Source organism: Garra rufa, chromosome 8, assembly GCF_049309525.1.
Source record: "Garra rufa chromosome 8, GarRuf1.0, whole genome shotgun sequence".
Classification (NCBI taxonomy): domain Eukaryota; kingdom Metazoa; phylum Chordata; class Actinopteri; order Cypriniformes; family Cyprinidae; genus Garra; species Garra rufa.
The window spans coordinates 19,417,406-19,439,824 of record NC_133368.1 but is presented as its reverse complement, the minus strand read 5'-3'; the positions used below and the strand labels follow the sequence as shown (position 1 = coordinate 19,439,824).

At 36.8% G+C, this 22,419-nt stretch overlaps 2 protein-coding genes across 6 annotated transcripts in view; both read left to right on the top strand.

The window, feature by feature from the left end:
* Nucleotides 1-7,297, top strand: part of LOC141341227 (plakophilin-4-like) — a 104,778-nt gene extending 97,481 nt beyond the window's left edge. For 3 of the 5 annotated variants that reach the window (XM_073846374.1, XM_073846379.1, XM_073846375.1), the window contains 7 exons: nt 129-279; nt 435-627; nt 786-873; nt 950-1,067; nt 4,264-4,389; nt 5,062-5,135; nt 5,567-7,297. In XM_073846374.1, coding sequence (XP_073702475.1) covers nt 129-279; nt 435-627; nt 786-873; nt 950-1,067; nt 4,264-4,389; nt 5,062-5,135; nt 5,567-5,806 — 990 coding nt within the window. In that variant the 3' untranslated portion in view covers nt 5,807-7,297. The remainder of the gene's footprint in view (nt 1-128; nt 280-434; nt 628-785; nt 874-949; nt 1,068-4,263; nt 4,390-5,061; nt 5,136-5,566) is intronic. The other 2 variants (XM_073846376.1, XM_073846377.1) reach the window with 2 other exon arrangements.
* A 2,739-nt stretch (nt 7,298-10,036) lies between these two features.
* On the top strand, nt 10,037-18,559 carry crfb4 (cytokine receptor family member b4). Its single transcript, XM_073846109.1, has 7 exons — nt 10,037-10,285; nt 11,009-11,126; nt 11,386-11,552; nt 14,930-15,084; nt 17,582-17,723; nt 17,834-17,988; nt 18,068-18,559. Exons 1-7 carry the CDS (start codon nt 10,222-10,224, stop codon nt 18,329-18,331), a joined length of 1,065 nt encoding a protein of 354 aa, XP_073702210.1. The 5' UTR covers nt 10,037-10,221; the 3' UTR covers nt 18,332-18,559.
* The last annotated feature ends 3,860 nt before the right edge of the window (nt 18,560-22,419 follow it).

Here is a 22,419-nt window from a genome sequence, read left to right as displayed (position 1 = left end):
TTGCAAACATCTATAAATTTAAAATAAAACATGTAATATTGAGTGTTTTTTGACATTGCTTGAATTAATTAGTCCGTATTACATATATGTATTTGGGGAAAGTGCTCAAATCTGTTGTTTCTCTGTAGTTTGCAGCATACATCCGTGCAGCGGTCCGTAAGGAGAAAGGTTTGCCCATTCTGGTGGAGTTGCTGCGCATGGATAATGACAGAGTGGTGTGCTCCATTGCCACAGCACTCAGAAACATGGCCCTGGACGTGAGGAATAAAGAACTGATCGGTGAGAGTGCCGTTACCAAGATAAACCTGTAATATTTTACTCATGCGAGTTAAGTACGATAGCTAGAGTTTTACACATGCAGTTTGCTGTTTCTGTTAAGAAGATTGTTAGTCCTAATTGTGTGAGCGTGATGATTGATGTTGGTTGTATCTCAGGGAAATATGCCATGCGGGACCTGGTGAACCGTTTGCCGGGGGGAAACACTACACAGCTGTCAGATGATACGGTAGCAGCTATCTGTTGCACACTACATGAGGTCACCAGAAGAAACATGGAGAATGCTAAAGCCCTGGCAGATGCTGGTGGCATTGAGAAACTAGTCAACATCACCAAGGGCAGGGGAGAAAGGTAAGTGACTGCTATGAATACTAAACAAATACACCTAAATGCTTCTTCATTTTTTATGTATAGTAGTCATTCTAAATTTGACCAATGCACACATATAAATATACATCTTGATTTGTCTAAATCAGTGTATTTTGCATATTTTGCACATGCGTTTGCAGCAGATACTCTATGAAGGTGGTGAAGGCGGCCGCTCAGGTGCTGAACATGCTGTGGCAGTACAGAGACCTGCGCACCATCTATAAGAAGGTGAGAAGCAGCACAGTAAGGCTACAGCTGCTCCACATCAGGGGGTGTGTGTTTATTTCTTCCTGTGTTTGAGCAGGATGGTTGGAATCAGAATCACTTCCTGACTCCTGTATCAACTCTGGAGAGAGAGCGCTTCAAATCACAACCCTCTCTACCGTCAACCACGCTACAGATGTCCCCTGTGCACCACACAGGTTAGTGTCACACTTTACACAGACACATGCATTAAAAAAATGATAATGAAGATGAACTTAAGACAGTAGGTTGATGAAGAAGAAAAATGAATTTATTCAGTTTCACAATTTGAGTTGAATTACTAAAATAAATGAATTTTTCCACGACATTCTAATTGATTTCTTAATTTCAGCCGATACGATACAATTCCAATATCGATATGAACATTATTTTAAAAAGCCTCAGAATAACTGCCAAGAATGGCCGCAACAGATGTCTTTACCTACAAACTTCTGAAAAGAGAATTTGCCAAGTCTATGAAACCTCCTTCAATAAAACGATATAATATAAAAAAAAAAATTTAATTAATGTTCACCTTTTATCTGTATTTATCCTTTATACAAACAAGAAATGTGAAATCACTGTCAAATAAATTTAGGACTCTCAGACTCACCTTATTAATATTAATATCTTTAAAGGGGACCTGTTATGCTGTTTTAAGTCTTTATTTTGTTTTGGGGGTGCACTAGAACATGCTCTAATGTTTGGTGGTTCGAAAAACGCATACATTTTCACATAAATTACATTATTACAAAGGCTTTCTCCCCAGGCTAGCACAAATGGCTCGATTAGTTCTGGGTCCCACCCTCCGAAAAACCAAATGTATTGTGACTGGTTAGCAGTCCCACTGCATTGCAATTGGCCAACAGCTTAGTCGGCGTTCAGTACTGCCACGCCCCTTCCCAAAGTAGCAAATTAGATTAAAGTGATTCTTACGTTTTAAATATGGATTTTTTTTTTTTTTTACAATAACACATCGGATCGCTAGAGGAGGCTTTTACTGATCCGCCCAGAGCCATGTGAGACACTTTTTATTATGGATCGACTTGTTTTTTGGACTGATGGAGTGAAACACTCATCTATGCCATTCAGTTCTAAAGTTTGGGGGTGCCAGGATTATTTTTAATATAACTCTGATTGCATTGGTCTGAAATAAGGAAGTTATATACACCTAGGATGCATAGAGGGTGAGTACATAATACGCTACAGTAGTATTGGCCTTATTGTCAGCCTGCGAGATCGCTGATACATATTATCATTATTGTGCTACTGTATTTAACTATTTACATGCCCGAAATCAGCTCCAGCATAAGGCTAGTGAAGCTATTCACTATTTTAAACTATTATATCAGACAGTAGGGCTATAGTCAGATAATGTAAGTCACTAAATAATAATAGAATTTGCGCAATCTCAAAAAATCTGAAATAGATGTTGCTCAATCAGGGACATTAAAATATACACATCATAACTTGGAGAAATAACACTGACTACAGGTATGGACTTAAAAAGACATCAAGCTTTATTTCCAAGTATTTTACATGTCCTAAAAACTAATCTGCTCTCTTTAGGGTGCGAGTGTGCTCGTTATACCACGGTGTCGGACTGTTTTCCTTAATCTTCCTTCAGCGCAAAGGAGCAACCATATCTAAAGTGCTAGAAAAGAGAGAGTCTGAGTTTTGAACTAAGTTTTTCTGAGCTATTAGACATGCTGAGGAATTCAGATAAGTCAGAAAGATTACTTACAAAGCAGTCTTTTGTGGTAGAAGTGATGGTTCTACCATACTTGTAACAAGGAGTTGAATTTACATCTTTAGATACCTGGACTGGAGTATAGGCTACATGAAACTAGGAAATGATCCGAGATATTATCATTTTCTAGTCTTGTGTATACTCCAGATAAAACAGACAATAGGAACTCTTCTTATCAGCTGTCATTTATTTTTTAAACACCATATGATGTTATCTCACACACAAACATATGCTATCTATCAGCATGAGAAAATGTCTGTTTTCCATCTTTTAGTTTTAAAACGGACCAATTCGCGGCACGGCATGAGTTTGCGAGCGTCATTACAGTGTAAACCAGCACTTCTCAAAGTCCGGACCCGGATGGAATTCAATCCGGACCCGCCACCATTTCGTATTTCAACAGCAGTAATTTAAGGGATTAAAAGTCTGGATTTCCTACTTTGATAAACGCATGTCAGAATCATTTGTTTAGTGTTTTATGTATTTTTGGAGATGGTCCGAAATTAAAGTGAAGGCGAGATATTTAAAGTTTTCCTCCGTGATTCAGTTGCCATGACATCCAGTGAGTGTAAACTTTTGACGTAATCGGGCGCGAGCCGCGCAAAACGCGACACTTCACCGCAGTAAGCGTTTGAATGGGTGTGGAGGATGTCATTGTCCAGGAAAAGAAAAGTTGACGAAGAAAATAGAGTTTTCAAAGATGATTGGACAGAGAGGTATGCGTTCATTTTGCCCCAATCCAGCGCGAAGCCATTCTGTTTGATTTGTAACGAGACAGTTGGAGTTGTGAAGAGTGGAAATGTCAAACGGCATTACAGGGCTCTCAAGTTTTAGAATTTATCTGCTAGGGGAGGAGCCACACAGATATTTGCACAGGGGCCGCTCTGCCCCACCCAATTCTCTTAAGTTTTTGCTAGCAGTTTAATTTTACTTATTTCCGGACCTTTCTCATTGATGAAAATTCAGATTTGGACCTTTGAATGTAGACTTTGAGAACCCCTGGTGTAAACTAATGGACATATGGACATACAGAATCATACCTGAAACTGAAAATTAATAAAAACAGTAATATTCCCTCCTCACTCTGGAAACTGGGTTTTCACACAAGCATGCACACACATGAACATATCTACACATGAGAAGTGTTTTTCTGACTAGGGAAGGGTGTGGTCTCAAAATTGACAATGAAAGATGCATATCTGCCCAACCTGCATTATCCCGTTGATTATTGCCAGCGAAGTCTACTTCAATGGAAACCCCTTTTGTGGGAGAAGGGAGCAATGAACACTGCTAAGGAACCCTGTCAATCGGAACGCACCTGTTGATTGTTTATGTTTATGCCTGCTTTATCGTGAATAAAACAGCTGCTGACCAATCAGAAATTAGGACTGGAACTAACCGTTTTATAAATGATATTACATAATTTTTACAGTGGAAGGAGTGAAATATCACAGCTGTGTATTTACTGTTATAAAGTAGATATAGTTCTGACTGTAACTGATGAAATAACAATCAGTATTAGGTTAATCATGTGCCACCCCTAGAAATGAGGTTAATTTATTTATTTTCATATAAACTCATAGAGTGATTTATTTGTTTGTTTGTTTGTTTGTTTGTTTTTGTAGCAGGCAGCACATTATCATCTCCCGCCATGCTGACCATCAAAGAACACTCTGATCATCAGAAGACTCAAACTATGCAATTTTATAATTACCAAGGAGAAAACAGCATCAATAAAAACAAAAGTACAGGTATGAAAACTTCCAAAGTTGGTGTAGTGATGCCTGGAAGATTGGGTATACTTTTATAATATGCACCCCCCTCCCAATTTTACTACAAATAAGCATAAGCACCCGTCAAACTGTGATATCAAACAGGACCACAGGGAATGCCAAAAGACCACTAAACCTCTGCCTTGAACTGACTGTATTGCTACTATAAGGATCCTTTCAGAATAACTAAACTATTATCTAAAACACCAGCATCCAGTATAAAACACTCATGCTTTTAAGCCAAATACGTGCTGAAAAGAATAACTTACTGCCATCTGGAAGTGATTCTCCACAATCTCTGATGAAATCGGTCAGGTTTTCTATGTCTCAGAATATGTAGTTTTTAACTTACTGTTTGATCGCATTTGTTTACTGGATCCTTGGCTAATGCAAACCACTACTAAATGATGGGCATCAGAGGGGATTTAGAAGTGGGTATACACAATGCCGACTGATAAAGAATATACAGTATACGCCGTAGTTCTGCGTATACCCTGCACTACACCACTGAATGTGCCTGTTAACTGGCCTGAGATTACAAGACAGTTCATAATATTTTTTTAAAAATTCTAATGTATTATAATCTAGTCCTCAATATCAAAAATTACCTGCATACTATTACCGCATAACTCCAAGTTGTTTTTTATTAAGGGTCTGCAAAAGCACCACAGTATTACACTGGACCATACACTTCCCTGAGCAGAGAGGGGTCAAGACGAGAACAGGTGAGGCCACTGAACTGAATTTACCATCAATTATAATGGACCTTTTTTCTTGGAAAATTTTCCTTTTTTATTCCTGTTCTTGTTGCTGTAATTCACTAGCCATTCAACCAATAATTTTATACTAGACTACAAAGTTTGTATTGAAACTAGTTAAAATTGTTTTGAATACTGTTTTAGCTACTTTATGAAAATAAAAATATATATTTCAGTCAATTCCGTATTTAATGATGTTCCACTTGGTTTAGGATGCTGCCTCATGAGCTGCGTTAGCTGCCAGGGCAGTCGTCATGGGTTTATGTACAGAGCTAGAGCTCTCTTGTTGAATGCCCTGTTGGCTGTCTATGAATGATTCACACTAAATGAGCTGAAAATGTAAATAAACAAGATCCTGACTGTTAAGCTAAAGACCAGATTGTTTTGTTTGTGTGCAGAAGGTGTATCACACTGATGAAACAGGCCACAGAAACCATGACACTTACCGCACATACCTGCATTCACCACACACCTACGAGGGCTCATATCTGGAAAAGATGGTGCACTATTCTCCCTCTGATTACAGCCAGACACATGGCTTCAGAACTGCAAGCAACTATGTGGACTTTTACTCTTCCACCAGGAGACCATTACACCACAGTGAACATTACCAAGGATCCCCCGATTCATGGGTATAGAGACCCAGCTTACAGGCTGCACTCTAACACAGAAATGGACATGGAACACACTGTTTTTAAAGTGATAAGAGGAGTGGATGCAAAGCATATGAATGTGACTGAGAATGTCTAGCAGAATGTTGGTTTAATGGAAATAAGAAATAAATCATGAATTTTGTATGTAGGTGACTGGAGAAATGTTGCAGACTAGAGATGCAAAAAAAAAAAAGAAAAGAAACGCAGGCCTGCAGATTTTAGTTCAAACCCTGCTCCAACACACATGCCATATAGTTTTCAAATAAGCCTGAAGGACTTGATTAGCTGCATAATGTGCGTTTAATTAGGGTTGAAGCTAAATTCTGCAGGACTGCACCCCTCCAGAAACTGAGCTTTGGTGATTTCTATTAACATTAAAGTTTGAGTAACTCGCTGAGGATAGAGACTGGGAAATTCTTACAAACTTGGGGCACCTGACCATGAACTTCAGTTTGTCAAAACAGCTAATAAATGAATAACGATTATATGTAAATGAAGGATTTCAGATGGAACATGTTGTTGAAATTGTTGGAGTCGTGTACATATCTTTCTTTAATTTTTACACTGATTGAAAATAGCTGCCACGTGGTGTATACTTTACTACACTGGTAAAAACTCATGTCATGTTAAACCTTGCAGACCTAAATGAATAAACCATGAAAGATGTCATTACATCAATTCTAAATGAAAAAAAAAAAATCATTCTTGGATTTTTGGGTTATCTTGTCACAAGCTGTGCAGAGGGCATAAACGTCACCACCTTGTGGAATAAAGAGATGGGTGTTTACCAAAGTTACTTTATCAATATGATCCACCTTGTCAATAAATTGTGTTTGGGTATGGAAGCGTGACAGTAAAAAAGTAATCGCAATGCCAAGTATGTGCTGTTGAAACACCAAAAGGACCTCGACAGACCATCATACCAGTCTCCAGCAATGACTTTATAAGGCAAAAGTGAATTTGATTGCAAATAAATAAACTTGCCACTATTCTTAATTATTGTGCCAACTATATATCTGGCCATTTCCACAAATACTGTATCTGTCTAGACATTGAGATTTCCCCCTGTGTCTAGATAAGCTTCTGCAGCCTGACAAATCAAGTTATGCAAGAACATTTTTATACATAACGTAAACATTATCTTCAATGAAGGTCAATACTCTCATTTATCTGCTGCTCATGTTGTACGTTATGTGTAGCCCAAATTACATACTTCAGATTGTGGCATTGCATGTTTTAGGGAAGGGGGGAAAACCCTTTTTCAGCTACAGTAAACTGAAGAGGAGAGAGGATCAACATGGAGGTGGGAATCTGAAGGGTCTGGAGAGAATCTGTATAAAGTAATGGTATCTGATCTCTTGTCAGGTGTTCTCCTAACTCATCAGACATTATTGGAGATACTAATAGCTGTTAATTTAGCAAATGGACGTTGCAAAAAGTATTAAATAAAAGGGTGCCATTATGGCCAGTGTGTAATCAGTTGTAATGAGATTACCATCCCTCAATTTTACATTTAATAATTTATAAGCAGGATTTATATAACATTGAATTATTTATAAACAGGATTACTCTTTAAAAAAAAAAAAAAGTCTCTGTAATTTAAGGTCTCCAATCCCTATGAACATTTAGTGCAAAAATAAGAAAAAAAGAAAACAACAGGGTTCCAGCACATTTGCAGTTTGGATCCTTAATTATCAGATATTTAAACAAAGGCTGCAATATTAATTTTGTCTGACACAAACAATAGTCAAATGTTGGGGTGCCATCCATCCATATTACTACTTGTGGTAAATGACAGATTTCACTTCCATTCTATTACTATCACGTTAGTTCACCTCTACACTAATAACCAGTTTGTTTCTCAATTTTAAACTTTGGGATTGTAATCCCCACCTGTCCAATACAGATTCAAACACAAATTCTTTTAAAGCATCTGTATATATAATTTTTATTCCTGTATAATGACCCTAAATGTGCCCTCACCCGTACCACATAATTCTCATTTTGACCTTCTTTCTGCATCTCCTCCAGTAATGTCAGGTCCACCTTGGGGCACAAAGAAATTGGTCCTTCTTGAGGCATCTCAGTAAGTTAGAATGTAGTTGAAAAGTTCATTTATTTCAGCAATTCAACTCAAATTGTAAAACCTGTGTATTAAATAAATTCAGTGCACACAGACTGAAGTAGTTTAAGTCTTTGGTTCTTTTAATTGTGATGATTTGGCTCACATTTAACAAAAACCCACCAATTCACTATCTCATTCAATTAGAATACTTCATAAGACCAATAAAAAAATGTTTAGTGAATTGTTGGCCTTCTGGAAAGTATGTTCATTTACTGTATATGTACTCAATACTTGGTAGGGGCTCCTTTTGTTTTAATTACTGTCTCAGTTTAGTGTGGCATGTCTGGCATCCATTCCTTGTGAAGTTCACCCAAATTCTTGAATAGATTTTGCTTGAAACAAAAGGCTGCGGTTCTCTCGGATGGTTGTGCATCTTTTTCATTCACTCAACTTTCTGTTAACATGCTTGGATACAGCACTCTGTGAACAGCCAGCTTCTTTGGCAATGAATGTTTGTGGTTTACCCTCTTTGTGAAGGGTGTCAATGATTGTCTTCTGGACAACTGTCAGATCAGCAGTCTTCCCCATGATTGTGTAGCCTAGTGAACCAAACTGAGAGACCATTTTGAAGACTCGGGAAACCTTTGCAGGTGTTTTGAGTTGATTAGATCAGTGGTTCCCAACCTATTTTACTCCGGGGCCTCCTCCTTCTCTGGTAAATTTTGCAAGGCCCCCCTATGCCTGACATGTCCTCTTATACTGTACTTCCGCTGTAAAAAAAAAAAAAAATTACTTTTAGACCTTTTTTTTATCAACCAAAACATTTGTTTTGCCTTATTATTCTTCCACTGCATGTTTAAAAAAAACTCAAAATTCAAACTTTAAATCATATTTTATAACCTACCAAAGAGGACAATAAAGGAGATGCCAAAAGACTCACTAAACCTTCCTTTGAACTTGACTGACTGAATATCTACTGTTTGTATCCATTCAAAAATAAACATATAAATTAAATAGACAGGAAATATATTCTAAGTCTGTTAAACACATCAATCTGAAGGCGGATCGGCGAAGATCAGTGAACTCTGTCAGAGCGCCTCTGATGCTCATAATCACCGAACCTCACCAGATCCTCCTCTATCGCCGAGCATCCATTATAAAACACTCACAGGACATTAATTTGGACAACTAGGCAAATGTATTTAAATTGCACGCAAAAATACAATAGGGATCAGAGTCCAGAGAGCGCACATGGTTTGTGAATAATTAGCGGACTTGTCCGTGCATGTAAGATTCTTATATACATGAGTGTTATACATAGGTACGCTCAAGTTCATTGTTATTACTCGAATCGTGTAAAGTACTTTAGCTACGATATTTGCATCATGCATGTAGCCGAGATGTTCAGCCATTCAGTCTGTATTTAACAGTGCGAGTCCGAAGCAATCAATCACAGGACACGAGAGGCCGTGCTTTGGTCATTTTTTATTTAGCTATAACACAATGAAATTAAACAATTATAGGACAATATTTAAATTCATTTTAAGATATCTCGCGGCCCCCCGGAGGATCACTGAGGCCCCCTGGTGGCCCGCGGCCCACAGGTTGGGAACCACTGGATTAGATGATTGGCATGTCACCATGTTCTAATTTGTTGAGATAGTGAATTGGTGGGTTTTTGTTAAAGAGTTTACCTCCTGACCTTCAAGATTTTACCAGTACGCACTGTCAATGATAACCTGCTTACCTGGAGAGGCATTTCACCTACCTCCACCTGAAGTGCTGAAACTGGGATTGATGGATTTATACTCATTAATTGCATAAATTCTGTACAATTTAAAAAAGACAGTCTTTACAGAATTACAACATCTTTGCACTTTCTTTTTATTAGATTTTTTGTTTGTTTGTTTCTTTTGATTGATATTCACAATATTTAATGACAAATTTAAAAATAAATGTAAAAAATCAACTTATATCAAATATATATAATAAACAGTTACTATATAAATTTGTTCACATTATGTCAGAAACACCCGTATTCTCATTCTGCCTTCAGTAACTCTGCCTGCACTTCCGCTGCTGTCCTGAAACTGCGAGTCTGCAGCAGCTGCATACTATTGGTCTCCTTAACTGTTTGACACCTCCTCTCCCACGGCATTTCTTGTAAACGTACACTATGGTGTACATCTGCTTGCGTTTTGGGTTTTCTTTCGATTTCTTTTTAGACCTACTCGCATACAAGGAAACAAACGACAAACTGAATACGTGCTCTCAAGGCGCAAACTTACAGTAAGAACAGGACTTTATACAGGTGATCCTGCTCTTTTAAAGAAAAATGGTGGCCGTCTTAACCTGTCTGTCTGTGGTCTTATTGTTTTATATCGTCTGCGTCGGAACAGGTGAGTTTCGTTCATAAGAGGCATTACACGAATGATACCTCTGTAATAAAAAAAGAAACTTTTAGGCTACTAGTTCATACCTTTCTTTAACACTGCTTTGTTGTTATTAAATTTTATTCGTGGTACGTAGTATGTTAGGGGAAAACCTGTCAGTGACTGACAGTAAATGTCTGCTGAACTTCCTGATTCTGTGTTAATGGATGATTCAGACAAAAACATTCACGACGACAGAGATTCAGACACATTTCTGGATTAACCATAACAATACTATATACTAGACGCAAGATTTTAATTGAATTTTTTTTTTCTTGTATTTAGTTTATATCAAATTTAGGAAATCTAGTTTTGAATTGTTTAAGCTTGGTCGCTACACTGCAAAAATGCTTTTCTTACTTAGATGTACTGTCTTGTTTCTAGCCAAAATATCTAAAAAATCCTAAATCAAGAAGGATTTCTTGACAGTAAAGTAAAAAATTAAGTTCTTGTTTTTAGAAAACAAAAAAACAAGTCAAAATTAAGTGGTTATTTCAAACGGAAAACAAGATTATTTTTCTTACCCCATTGGCATATTATTTAGCTTGTTTCAAGCAAAAACGCACTTAATTCTGACTAGAAAATTGAAGCATTTCTTTGCAGTGTACACAGTTCCATTGGTAGTGTGTATTGTAGTACACCTTTGTGACAGTCATTTATTTAAATATTTGTATGTTTGTGTGTTGTCAGAGAAGGTCCCAGCCCCTGAGAATGTGAGAGTGATATCTCAAAACATGGGATTAGTTTTGAAATGGGATCCACCACGAAGCACCACAAATAAACTCTTTAACTACACTGCTGAAAGGAAGTAAGTTACTGGTCAAGAAGGTTTTAACAAATTTGGTATTCCAGAAGCAGCAGCAGCTTGAGAATGATTCTGTATTAAAACTGGTTTTAAATGACTCATTAGGTCTTAAAAAAAGAGACCCTTCTTTGAAATGAGACCAAAGTCAGTTTAATCATGTAAGGAAAACGGTAGTGTAAAGAAGGGTTTAGAAGCAGTCTGTGTGTGAAGCTGTGTTGATCCATGTGGATAGTTATGTGGATGGTTATGTTTCTCCCCATAGAGGATGGAGTACATATAAGACAGTATGTATAGACAGCTCATCACTAAGCTGTGATTTCACTGACGAAGTTTCCATTTTTGGAACGTACCATCTTCGTGTTCGGGCAGAGGTACATGGAGAAACATCTGATTGGGTGGAAACTGAAGAATTCTCAGTGGATGAAAAAAGTGAGTCACTTAATTTATCTACTTTTATGCTTATCAATGGAGACCAGCAACTGTTTGGTTGCTGGTTAGTCTCAACCTCAGACGTCACGCCCACGGAACTTTGGCTAAACGTCTGATGCATATGGTACGCTTAACTGGAAACACTTCAGGAATGTCGAAGTCGTCATCTGATTAGTTGAATTTGACCGGATTTCCGGGAGACGCGAGTGTCGCATTTATTTTCGGTCCGCCGGGAAACAAAGCGCAGACTGATTTACTCAGCGTTTTGCTAAAAGGTGCTTATGCAGACGCCATTGTTGTTATACACACTTGCGACGTTCGCAAACAAATTACTAACTTACTGCTTGTTCTCCCTCTTCTTCGTTATCTTTCAATGCTGGTTACGTGAAACGTGATGCTGAATGAAACGAACTGTGATTGGTTATCTGACATGTCGATCAAACGGTCTTATGGGCGGGACTTGGCCAATGAAAGCTGCCATGAGTTCCAGACCTTCAGCCGTCAGTCTGAAGGTCTGGCTACGTGAGACTAGTTGCTGGTTAGCTCTACATCTGTAATACAATATTTGCGTTCTGGAAATTATTTAAGTAGGTTTGGCAGATGACATAGTGCATACTAAAATCCAATCACATTGTTTTCTATGGGTGAATGTACACTGGCTTTTTAATATTTCCATTTGCACTGTTTTTTTTTTCCATACAACTTCAAGTGCATCAACACCACTTTGTTAATTTGTAAAGTTAAAAATTCCCTAAAATTTTTAATTTGTATAGGGCTTTTCACTATATGTTTTTTTCCAAACCATGTCATACTTTCAATTTTTATAACACTTTATTTTGATCACACAAAAAAAATGCACCTCAGTATTCCCCCACTCCAGTTTACATAAAATTATCCGCAGGGTCCTTAATATTTTTTTCTATTTAAGTTTTGTTACACTCTACACTCTTTAATGATAATTACTCTTTAATAAGATTTATCACAAAATATTTTTTTTTTGCATTCAGTGCATACATTTTTAAATATGATATATACCAAATACCAAAATTTTGACTTTGATACAATACCTGATTAAAATATCTTAATATTACTACTGAAAAGTTTTATCTTTGTTATTAATAATAACAACATAGATGCAAGTCACAAACTAAAAGACAAATACAATAAAACAAAAACACAAATTAAATAAATAGGGCCCTAGGAAATCGATTTTATTTATTTTGAAATCGAAATTTTTCTGGATTCTGTTATTTCCATTTTATTTTTTTTAGAATCTTATTGGGTTACATAAAAAATATAAATCAGAAAGCATGTGTAATTAACTGAAATCATGAAACTTGTACAATTTAATAGGAATTTATTAAAGGTTTAACAAAAAATAATTTAAGGCCTTATGAAATACTTTTCTTTTTTTATAAAATTCTGTGAATCTGTTTTGCATTAATTTTCTGGATTCCATTTTAATAGTTTAATAATCAAAGGCATGTCTAATTATTTTATAGTAAGTAAGTAAGTAAGTAAAATTTATTTATAAAGCACATTTAAATCCAGCATTACACTGACCAAAGTGCTGAACATGGCCCATACAACAAAATTAAAATAGAATAAGGATAAAACAACAATAACAATAAACTAATCAACAATAACTATAAAGTAATTATAAAGATTAATTCGATTTTTATAAAGAATTGATTTATTATTATTTATTTATTTTCTTTTTTTTTCAGAAACACTGTTGTGTATTTGCCATTTGTTCATACAGAGACATGCAGAACATGCAGGATTCATATTTAAATAGCCAAATTCTGTGATATTCCGCTGTTATTCAGTAAATTGAGTTTGTATTATTATTATATCCTTTATTTAACAGGGAGAAGCCCATTGAGATTAAAAATCTCTTTTGCAAGGGAGACCTGGCCAAGATAGGCAGCTGAGTTACATCACAACATTACATACATACAAAGACACACAAATAACCTGAAAATAAACAGTTTGAAGGCCAATTTTTACAATGCGATCTCAATTAAAAAACATTGACATGTAAGGGAGTCCAACTTGAAACATCTCATTTTTGACTTAAAAACACTCAAAGGAATCAGTTTACTAAGTTTTAAGTTGTTCTGCAGCAAATTCCATGCAAATGGTGCAGAATAAAAAATAGGCCCTTTTACCCAGCTCAGTTCTGACATGACAAAAAGCAAAACAACAGCCTGAGAACGGAGAGAGTAATGACCAATACTTTTTTTTCATAAGAAGTGAACATAAATAGGATGGAAGCACACCAAGAATAGCCTTATATATAAAGGTGTACCAATGAGAGAGCCTCCGTGTGGCCAGAGCAGACCATCCTACATGAGAGTACAGTTCACAGTGGTGACTGCGAGCTTTACAGTTGGTAATAAATCTCAACGAGGCATGATAGGCTGCGTCGATCATATGAAGACATTGAGCAGATGGATGCATAAATAAAATATCACCATAGTCCAGCACAGATTAAAAAAAAGTGGGTGCTACCAGCTGTTTTTTAACGTTAAAAGAAAAGCACATCTTATTTAGGAAATAAAAACCCAATTTTAGCCTCAACTTTCTCACTAGGCAGTGAACATGAGGCTTAAAAGACAAGCAATCATCAATAACAGTACCAAGGTACTTATAAGTTGTAACAGTCTGTATTTCCCGTCCATCAAGAGTAACCACTGAGGGAACATTCAGTGGTCTATTCCGAGGGTCCGTGAAGAGCATAAGTTTGGTTTTGTCTGGATTGAGCACAAGTTTCAGCTGTAGCAGAGTGTTTTGGACCACAGTGAAAGCATTCTGCAAATGTTCAGTGGCTTGTTTAAGAGAAGGTGCACAGCAGTAAATAACTGTGTCATCTGCATAAAAATGAAAGTTTGCATCAGATACATGCTGATCAAGGTTATTTATATAAATAGTAAATAAAAGAGGGCCTAACACAGAGCCTTGTGGCACCCCTTTAAGGATTGGTAAAATACCAGAATGAACACCATCATGCTTAATGCACTGGGTTCTGTCACTAAGATAGTTTGAGAACCAAGAGACAGTTTTCTCTGAGAACCCCGAATTTTAAAACCTAATCTTTAAAACATCATTGTATGACTGGATCCCGCGATTCCGTCTTACTCAGAAATTACGGCTCTTATTAAAATGCATTTTTAAAGTACCGGTACTAGTAAAATGCGGAATCGTACCATTTTTAAAAGCAGGGTATCGCTATACCTTTTTAGCGGTATATCTTGCAACACTATTCAGCGCATGCTATCTGAATGCAAGTATCAAATATTGAATTCTATTAATAATCATAAAAAGTATTTGTGTCTCATCTATTCTGTTTATTTATATGTGTTTTGTGTTTGCAGCTGAGATTAGTGCTCCTCAAGTGGAACTGATAAGCAGAAAAGGACAAACAGAAGTTGATATCACTGATCCTCCTATGAAAAAAAAGAATTTGAGGGATATCTTTGGGAATATTTCTTACCTCATCCGTTTCTGGAAAGAAGGAGAAACAGAAAAGGTAATGAATGCATTGGCGTCTCTGTTTTTGGGCCTAAAAGAGCAAAACCACCTTTTGGGGCCCCACAACACACCATTCAGCCTGTACTCTACTCCAAGTGTCATTTAAACTGCATTTTGTTCAAGCTCAGGACACCATATACACTATATTGCCAGACGTATTGGGACAGCCCCTTCTAAAGAAACAAGTTTGACTACTTTAGTAATTTCCATGAGTACAAATCCTAATGTTTAAGTATATAATGATTTTCTAGGGAATTGTGTGCTTTTAAATTTATAGCAACAGTTTGGACATGACCCCTTTCTATTCTAACATGACAATACATCTGTGTATAAGACAAGGTTAAAAATTAAATGATTGATTCAGTCAGTGTGGAAGAACTTGACTGGTCTGTAGTAAGCAAACTCCTAATCCCATCTGAAAAACTCTGGTGTGGCTTTAAATACAGACCCTGAGCCAAAAACTCATCACCAAACACCAATGACTTGTACATGGGTACAGCCATTTTGGACACTTCCAAAACTGTTGCAACAGAGATGGAAATACAATTTGTAAATACATTAATTATATTTCTATCTGTGTTGCCACAGTTTTGGAAGTGCCCTTTTCTGTTCTAAAGAAGGGGGTGTCCCAATACTCTTGCCCATAGTGTATGTACAAATCACTTTAGTATTGAAAAATACTAAAATACATTTACTTAATTTTTGTCTGAACTAAATTATTTAATGTAGAAATTACATTTGTTTTTCTGTATTTTTTTACTTCACCCCAAAATCATTTTTATTGGTGTATGCTTAATATAGAGAGGTATAATAATATACAGTATATGGACAAAAGTATTTCACCAACAGGGACTTCAATGGCATTGCATTTTAAATACATAGACTTTAACATAGATTTGGAGTCCTTCCTTTGCAGCTATAACAGCTTTCACTCTTTTGGGAAGGCTTTCCGAGATTTTGGAGTGTTTCTGTGGGAATTTTTCATTCAGTAGCAGTCAGGCAGTAATTTAGAACAAGAAGGGCTGGCTCACAATCTGTTCCAATTTATCCCAGTCAGGGCTCTCTGTTGGCCAATCAAATTCTTTTACCCCAAACTTATCCAACTATGTCTTTATGGACCTTGCTTTGTGCACTAGAATGGAAAAGGACCTTCCTCGAACTCTTCCCACAAAGTTTGAAGCATAGCAGTGACCAGAAAGTCTTGGTATGCCGAAGCTTTAAGATTTCCCTTCACTGGAATTAAAGGGGTCCTATTATGCTTTTTCACTTTTTGAATTTTAGCCAGTGTGTGGTGTGTGTGTTTGGCCATATAAAACATCTATAATGTTACAAATCTCAAAGTCCACTCCAAAGGGAGATATTTAGTTTTTTAAAAATGCATTTTCAAGAACTAAAACAAACGGCTCCTTTGGACTACAGCATTTGTTTTCCAGGTGCTGTGATGTCACAATGCGGTCTATTAGATTATCATTCAAATAAATCCCGCCTAGGGAAATTCAAATCGTTGGCGGGTGGGGAGGGACGAGGTGGGGGATTCACCTAACTTTAGCGATGTAGCATGGACAGCCGCTTCTGGGGTGGTATAAACCTGAGCATTGACTAAAGTGTCCACGATCTGCTCCGTTCGCCACGTCGGAGCCGCGCTGTTGATGTGTGCGGTATAGAGGGTCGAAGCATGCGGAGCCACAGCTGACGTAAACACAAGCATTGACTAGAGTGACGATCATTGGTGGTCACGTCGGAGACACGTCATAGACGTGTGCAGTGTGTGGTAAGAGATTTATTCATTATACAGTGTAGATAGCTTTACTAGCCTTATGCTGGAGCTGGTTTCTGGCACAATAATGATAATATTATGTATCGTGATCTCGCAGGCTGACGATAGGACCAACACTACTGTAGCGTATTATTTACTTACACTCCATGCATCCTAGGTGTATATGACTTCCTTCTTTCAGACCAATGCAATCGGAGTTATATTCAAAATAATCCTGGCACTCCCAAGCTTTAGAACGGCGTAGACTAGTGTTTCTCTCCATCAGTCCAAAACAAGTCGCCTCACATGGCCAAACACAACACATTTAGTTTTTCGGAAGGCAGGCCTTCATCAAACCCGGAACTAATTGAGCCCTTTGTGCCAGCCTGGGGAGAAAGCTATTGTAAATTATGTGAAAAACAATGCGTTTTCCTCACCAAGCATGAGAGCATGTTCTAGTGCACCCTCAAAACAAAATAAAGATTTATCATCCACAGAACAGGTTTCTACTGCTTTCCACTACTCCATCCGCATAGCATTGTACTTGGTAATGTGAGGCATGCGTGCAGCTGCTCAGCCTTGGATACTATGAAGCGCCTGCTGCACTGTTTCCAATCTGAACACACATTTCTCCCTTTCAAAAGCAAACAAAATGGCACAAGACATTTATTTTTGGTTATATCAGTCAGATTGTCATGCCATTTCCTGCTTAATGCATCTTTGTTTTTATTCTTAACAGATAGACCTTCCAAGCGAGCAGAGCAGAGTTATGTTACCAAGACTGGAGCCTCTTGTAAACTACTGCGTTAAAGTTCAGATTTTGTATTCAAACCATAAAAGTCAGACCAGCAACATGACCTGTTTAACCAACACAGCCAGTGGTAAGCAAACTAGTTTGTATTTGTACATTTTATGTTTGTGGTGTTGTATGCATTGAATGAATGTTTCATTCTCTTAGCATCCTGTAATATTCCGTTTTATGTCTGCTCAGATGAAGTACAGCCCCATGTTATAATCGTTGTGCTCCTGGTCAGTTTTCTGGTGGTGTTAGTCACTGTTGTCCTGATCTTTCTGGCTGTGTGGTATGGCTACAAAGGATGCAGATTTATGTTCCCTCGTGCTGACCTGCCAGAGGACCTAAAAAAGGTAATGAAAGAATAAGTGAGGCAAAGAATAGTGAACTGTTTATTGTTTCTGACTTTCTCTCTGTCTGTTCTCTTAAAAGTTTTTGTCACAACGGTCCCAGTGTTCAGTCCTTTCGGCCATGCAGGAGAGCGCACCGGTGAAGGAGCACTTTTGTGAACTGAGGATAGTGCACAAAGAGCCAAACAGCTCTCAGGACAGTCAACAGATAGGACCAATCGGGACTCAGGCACATAAGAATGAGTGTTGTATAGGAGCAGATGTAAAACAGAACAGTGAGGAGAACACTGAAATGATCAGCACCACAACAGAACAGAAGCCTTTGCTTGCTGAAAAGAGACTGTAGTAATACCTTATAATAATCAATGATTATTTTTCCAACTTTTGCAAAAAAAAAAAAAAAAACATGGACATGTCAGCTGTGTTGAAGCTATGGCTGGGCTTCATTTTGATGAACCTATATTGATTCTTAACCCCCAAGAATCTCTATTTTAATATACGCTGTTTTTTCAGTTGATTGTATAACAAATTTAAATCAATAAATGTCATATTGGCACTCTTTAATGTAGCATAACTGCTGTAGCCATGTGAACTAGTCATCTCTTTCTCTTTACTAGCCTACTAGTTATGGCAATAAATGAGAATGAATGGACATTAGAATGAAAGTACATCTTGAAATGTATCGCTTGATCAAAATTTTAATAGTAAAACGTGTAAAGCAGCACTTTTATGTTGTTTATAACAACTAAAGGTTCCTTTCACAAAAATTCAAAACAAACAAAGTACATAACCATTCAATAGAGGCCAGAACCATAAACTTCCACAACATATTTTTCAGCAATTCCAAATTACAAGAAAAAGGGGAAGGGTTTGTGTTGGTTCCTGAATAAATCAGGAAAAAAAACAACTGGACGGAGACACAGTCAGTGCACTGACTAAACATTTTCTTTCTTTTTTCTTTTTTTTATTAAAGATGTAGTACACCTGATAAACATGTAATATGGTCTTGCTCTGTTGTTTTACTTACTAATACAAGGATTTTCATGTTTAGTTCAATATTTTGCTTGTAGTTTCTTGTAGTTTGTACATCCATGAAAAAAGTTCTTGCCTCTTTAATGTTTGGCCGAAAGATTTTGTGGTCAATCTTGTAAAAGGGTGGTTGACGGATCAGAGGTGAAATTTTCAATTCTATTGTGCCTTTGAAATCTAGGAAGAGATAGATGGCAATTTAGAAGCAAAATGCATGAAACATATAAGGGGGAATTATGTAATTCCTCTTTTTAATTCAAATTTAGAAGTGGTTCCTTGTTTAAGTTTGATGGACCAATTTGCTTTATTGTATAAGGTTAAAAAAAAAGAATTATAGACATGTTCAACAGTATCAAAAAGTTGTGAAGTGCTAAGAATAAAATAAAACCATTTTGTTACCCAAATATAAATCATCTCATACTAATTTTATTTAAAATGCACCTGTTTCTGATAAAATCTTACACTAATCATTTCACCAATAACGCACACTTATGGAATCACCACACTTAAATGTTGTTCACCCCATTTTTTTTTTTTTTTACTTCATAGCAAATAAATGAATCACAGATACGACACAAAACTATTTTTGTTTATTAATTAAGATTATAGACCTCATACAAATGAGATTAAACTCTTTTAATTAATGGAAAATTATTTTCCATATGAAGTACAGGGCAAAATTATGGAAAAAAGTTTGGAATCATCAACCAAAAAACACAATTAGTACTTTGTTGCTCCTCCTCTGACATTTAAGACGGCCTGAATTCTTTAGGGCATGGACTTCACTAATGAAAAACAATATTCTTCATTAAGCTGGTTCCAACTGTTTTGAATATCAGCTGACAGATTAGCTTTGCAAAACTGAGCCTTGTCATGGACCAATTTTTCAATTTCCACCATATATTTTCAATCGGATTGAGATCCGGACTGTGTGCTGGCCATGTCATTGAGTTGATGTGCTTTCCTGAAGCAAAGATTTAACACCCTTTGCTCTGTGGCAAGGTGCATTATTATACTAACATCATCACCAAACTTCTTTTCTATTGATGGATAGAGAAAAGTGTCCAAAGTTTCTGTGTAAACCTGTGAATTGACTGTTGAGGTAATGATTTCTCTTTTGCCCACTCTAATTTTCTTTTCTTGTGTTTATGTGTTAATGCTGGTTTTCATTTGGCCTTTCTTTATGTAAATCTCATTTCATTCAGCCGGTTTCTTACAGTTATGTCAATCCTGTTTCTGCTCATTTGTTCTTTGTTTGCTTTATTGTGCATTTTCTATTTTTAAGGCAAATTGCTTTGAGTTTTTTTATCTTGACACTTTGATGTCTTCCTTGATTTGCCTATATGTTTTCATTTTAGAATCTTTCCATTTTGTTTATACTAACACCCAATTTCAGATCCAACTTAGATTCAACTTTTGCCACACTCCATGATGGATGGAGTTGTATAATCCTTTCCATCATTTAAACTGACAGGTTTCTTGTTGAAGACATGTTTCCTTACAATTAAGTTCAACAGCTCATTACGGTTTGTAAATACTCTCTTTTAACTGCTGGCTAATTATCATTTTAGATCTGTTTAGATATTTGTTTCAGAAATATAAATTACAAGCTGATTCCATCATTCCATCCATTTTTTCTCAACATTGAATGTTTCCATAATTTTTTCCTCTACTTGATATGTAAAATCATTTTTCATTAATTCAACTCTTTTAATTTTATTTGTTTTAGGCATGTTTCACATAACCAGTGTGTTGAATAATAAACACAAAAATTGTTTTGTGTCATATCTGCAATTAATTTATTTGTTATAAAGTAAAAAAAAATGGTGTAGTGATTCCATAATTTTTGCCAGGGGTTGTAGCATTTCACTTTTTCCACATTTTGTTATGTTACAGCCTTATTTCAAAATAAATTTATTATTTTCCTCAAAATTCTACAAACAATACCCCATAATGACTATGTGAAAGAAGTTTGTTTGAAATCTTTGCAAATTTATTACAAATAAAAAACTAAAAATCACATGTACATAAATATTCACACCCTTTGCCATGACACTCAAAATTGAGCTCAGGTACATCCTGTTTCCACTGATCATCCATGAGATGTTTCTGACAATCTGTTCAATTCTGTTTCTACAACTTGATTGGAGTCCACCTGTGGTAAATTCAGTTGATTGGACATGATTTGGAAAGGCATACGCCCGTCTATATAAAGTTAAAAGTGCACAACCAAGCTATAAAGTCCAAAGAATTGTCTGTACCTCCGAGACAGGATTGTATCGAGCCACAGATCTGGGAAAAACTTTCTGCAGCATTAAAGGTCCCAATGAGCACAATGGCCTCCACTTTTCCCAGAGCACGGCCTGGCCAAACTGAGCGGACATGGGAGAAGGGCCTTAGACAGGGAAGTGACCAAGAACCCGATGGTCAATCAGAAAGAGCTCCAGGGTTTCTCTGTGGAGAGAAGAGAATCTTCCAGAAGAACAACCATCTCTGGTAGAGTAGGCAGACTGAAGCCACTCCTCAGTAAAAGCCACATGACAGCCCATCTGGAGTTTGCCAAAAGGCGACTAAAGGACTCTCAGACCAAGAGAAACAAAATTCTCTGGTCTGATGAAACAAAGATTGAACTCTTCAGCCTGAATGCTAAGCGTCATGTCTGGAGGAAACCAGGCACCGCTCATTACCTGGCCAATACCATCCCTACAGTAAAGCATGGTGGTGGCAGCATCATGCTGTGGGGATGTTTTTCAGTGGCAGAAGTTGTTTGGTCCACTGCCTGCTTTCCCCCTTTACCGATACACATGAGTCCGTTGGGAGAAAGCAAAGATTTTCAATAGTTAGTTATGCATAAGTAAAGGCTATTTTATTCGCTTTAAACATCAGGTGAAGTGATTCTTTCTCTTAAATATGATGCTGGATAATTAATAAATTAGTCATGACAAAAAATTATGATATCCAATGTATTTGCCTATAAACTACTATAAGGTTACCAAGTTTAGCTTGTTTAATTCCTTAGCTTGTCACCCACTACCACTAACATGGCGTAAAGCCTGTGTGTAAACTGATAATAGGCTAATATTGCAGATCTACTGATGTGTTGGCTTTTGCTGAATATGATGTTAAGTGGCTGATCAGTGGGCTTGCTGTGGTTGGATATCTAAATAAGAGACGTCTTTAGTCTATGTAAAGGACGCAAAATAATTCAACAATTATAATATGACCGTGTGGTAAACCTATGAACAGAACTCCATGCTGTGTGCACATGCTGTGTACACGCATCTATCCTTACAAGTACAATTTTGGCTGTATTATTTGTGTCCCCTTCAAAAATTGCTCTTGAGAAATTTTGTTTATTGTCCCCCTTTACTGTTAGATGAAATTCACACCCTTGCTGGAGAGATC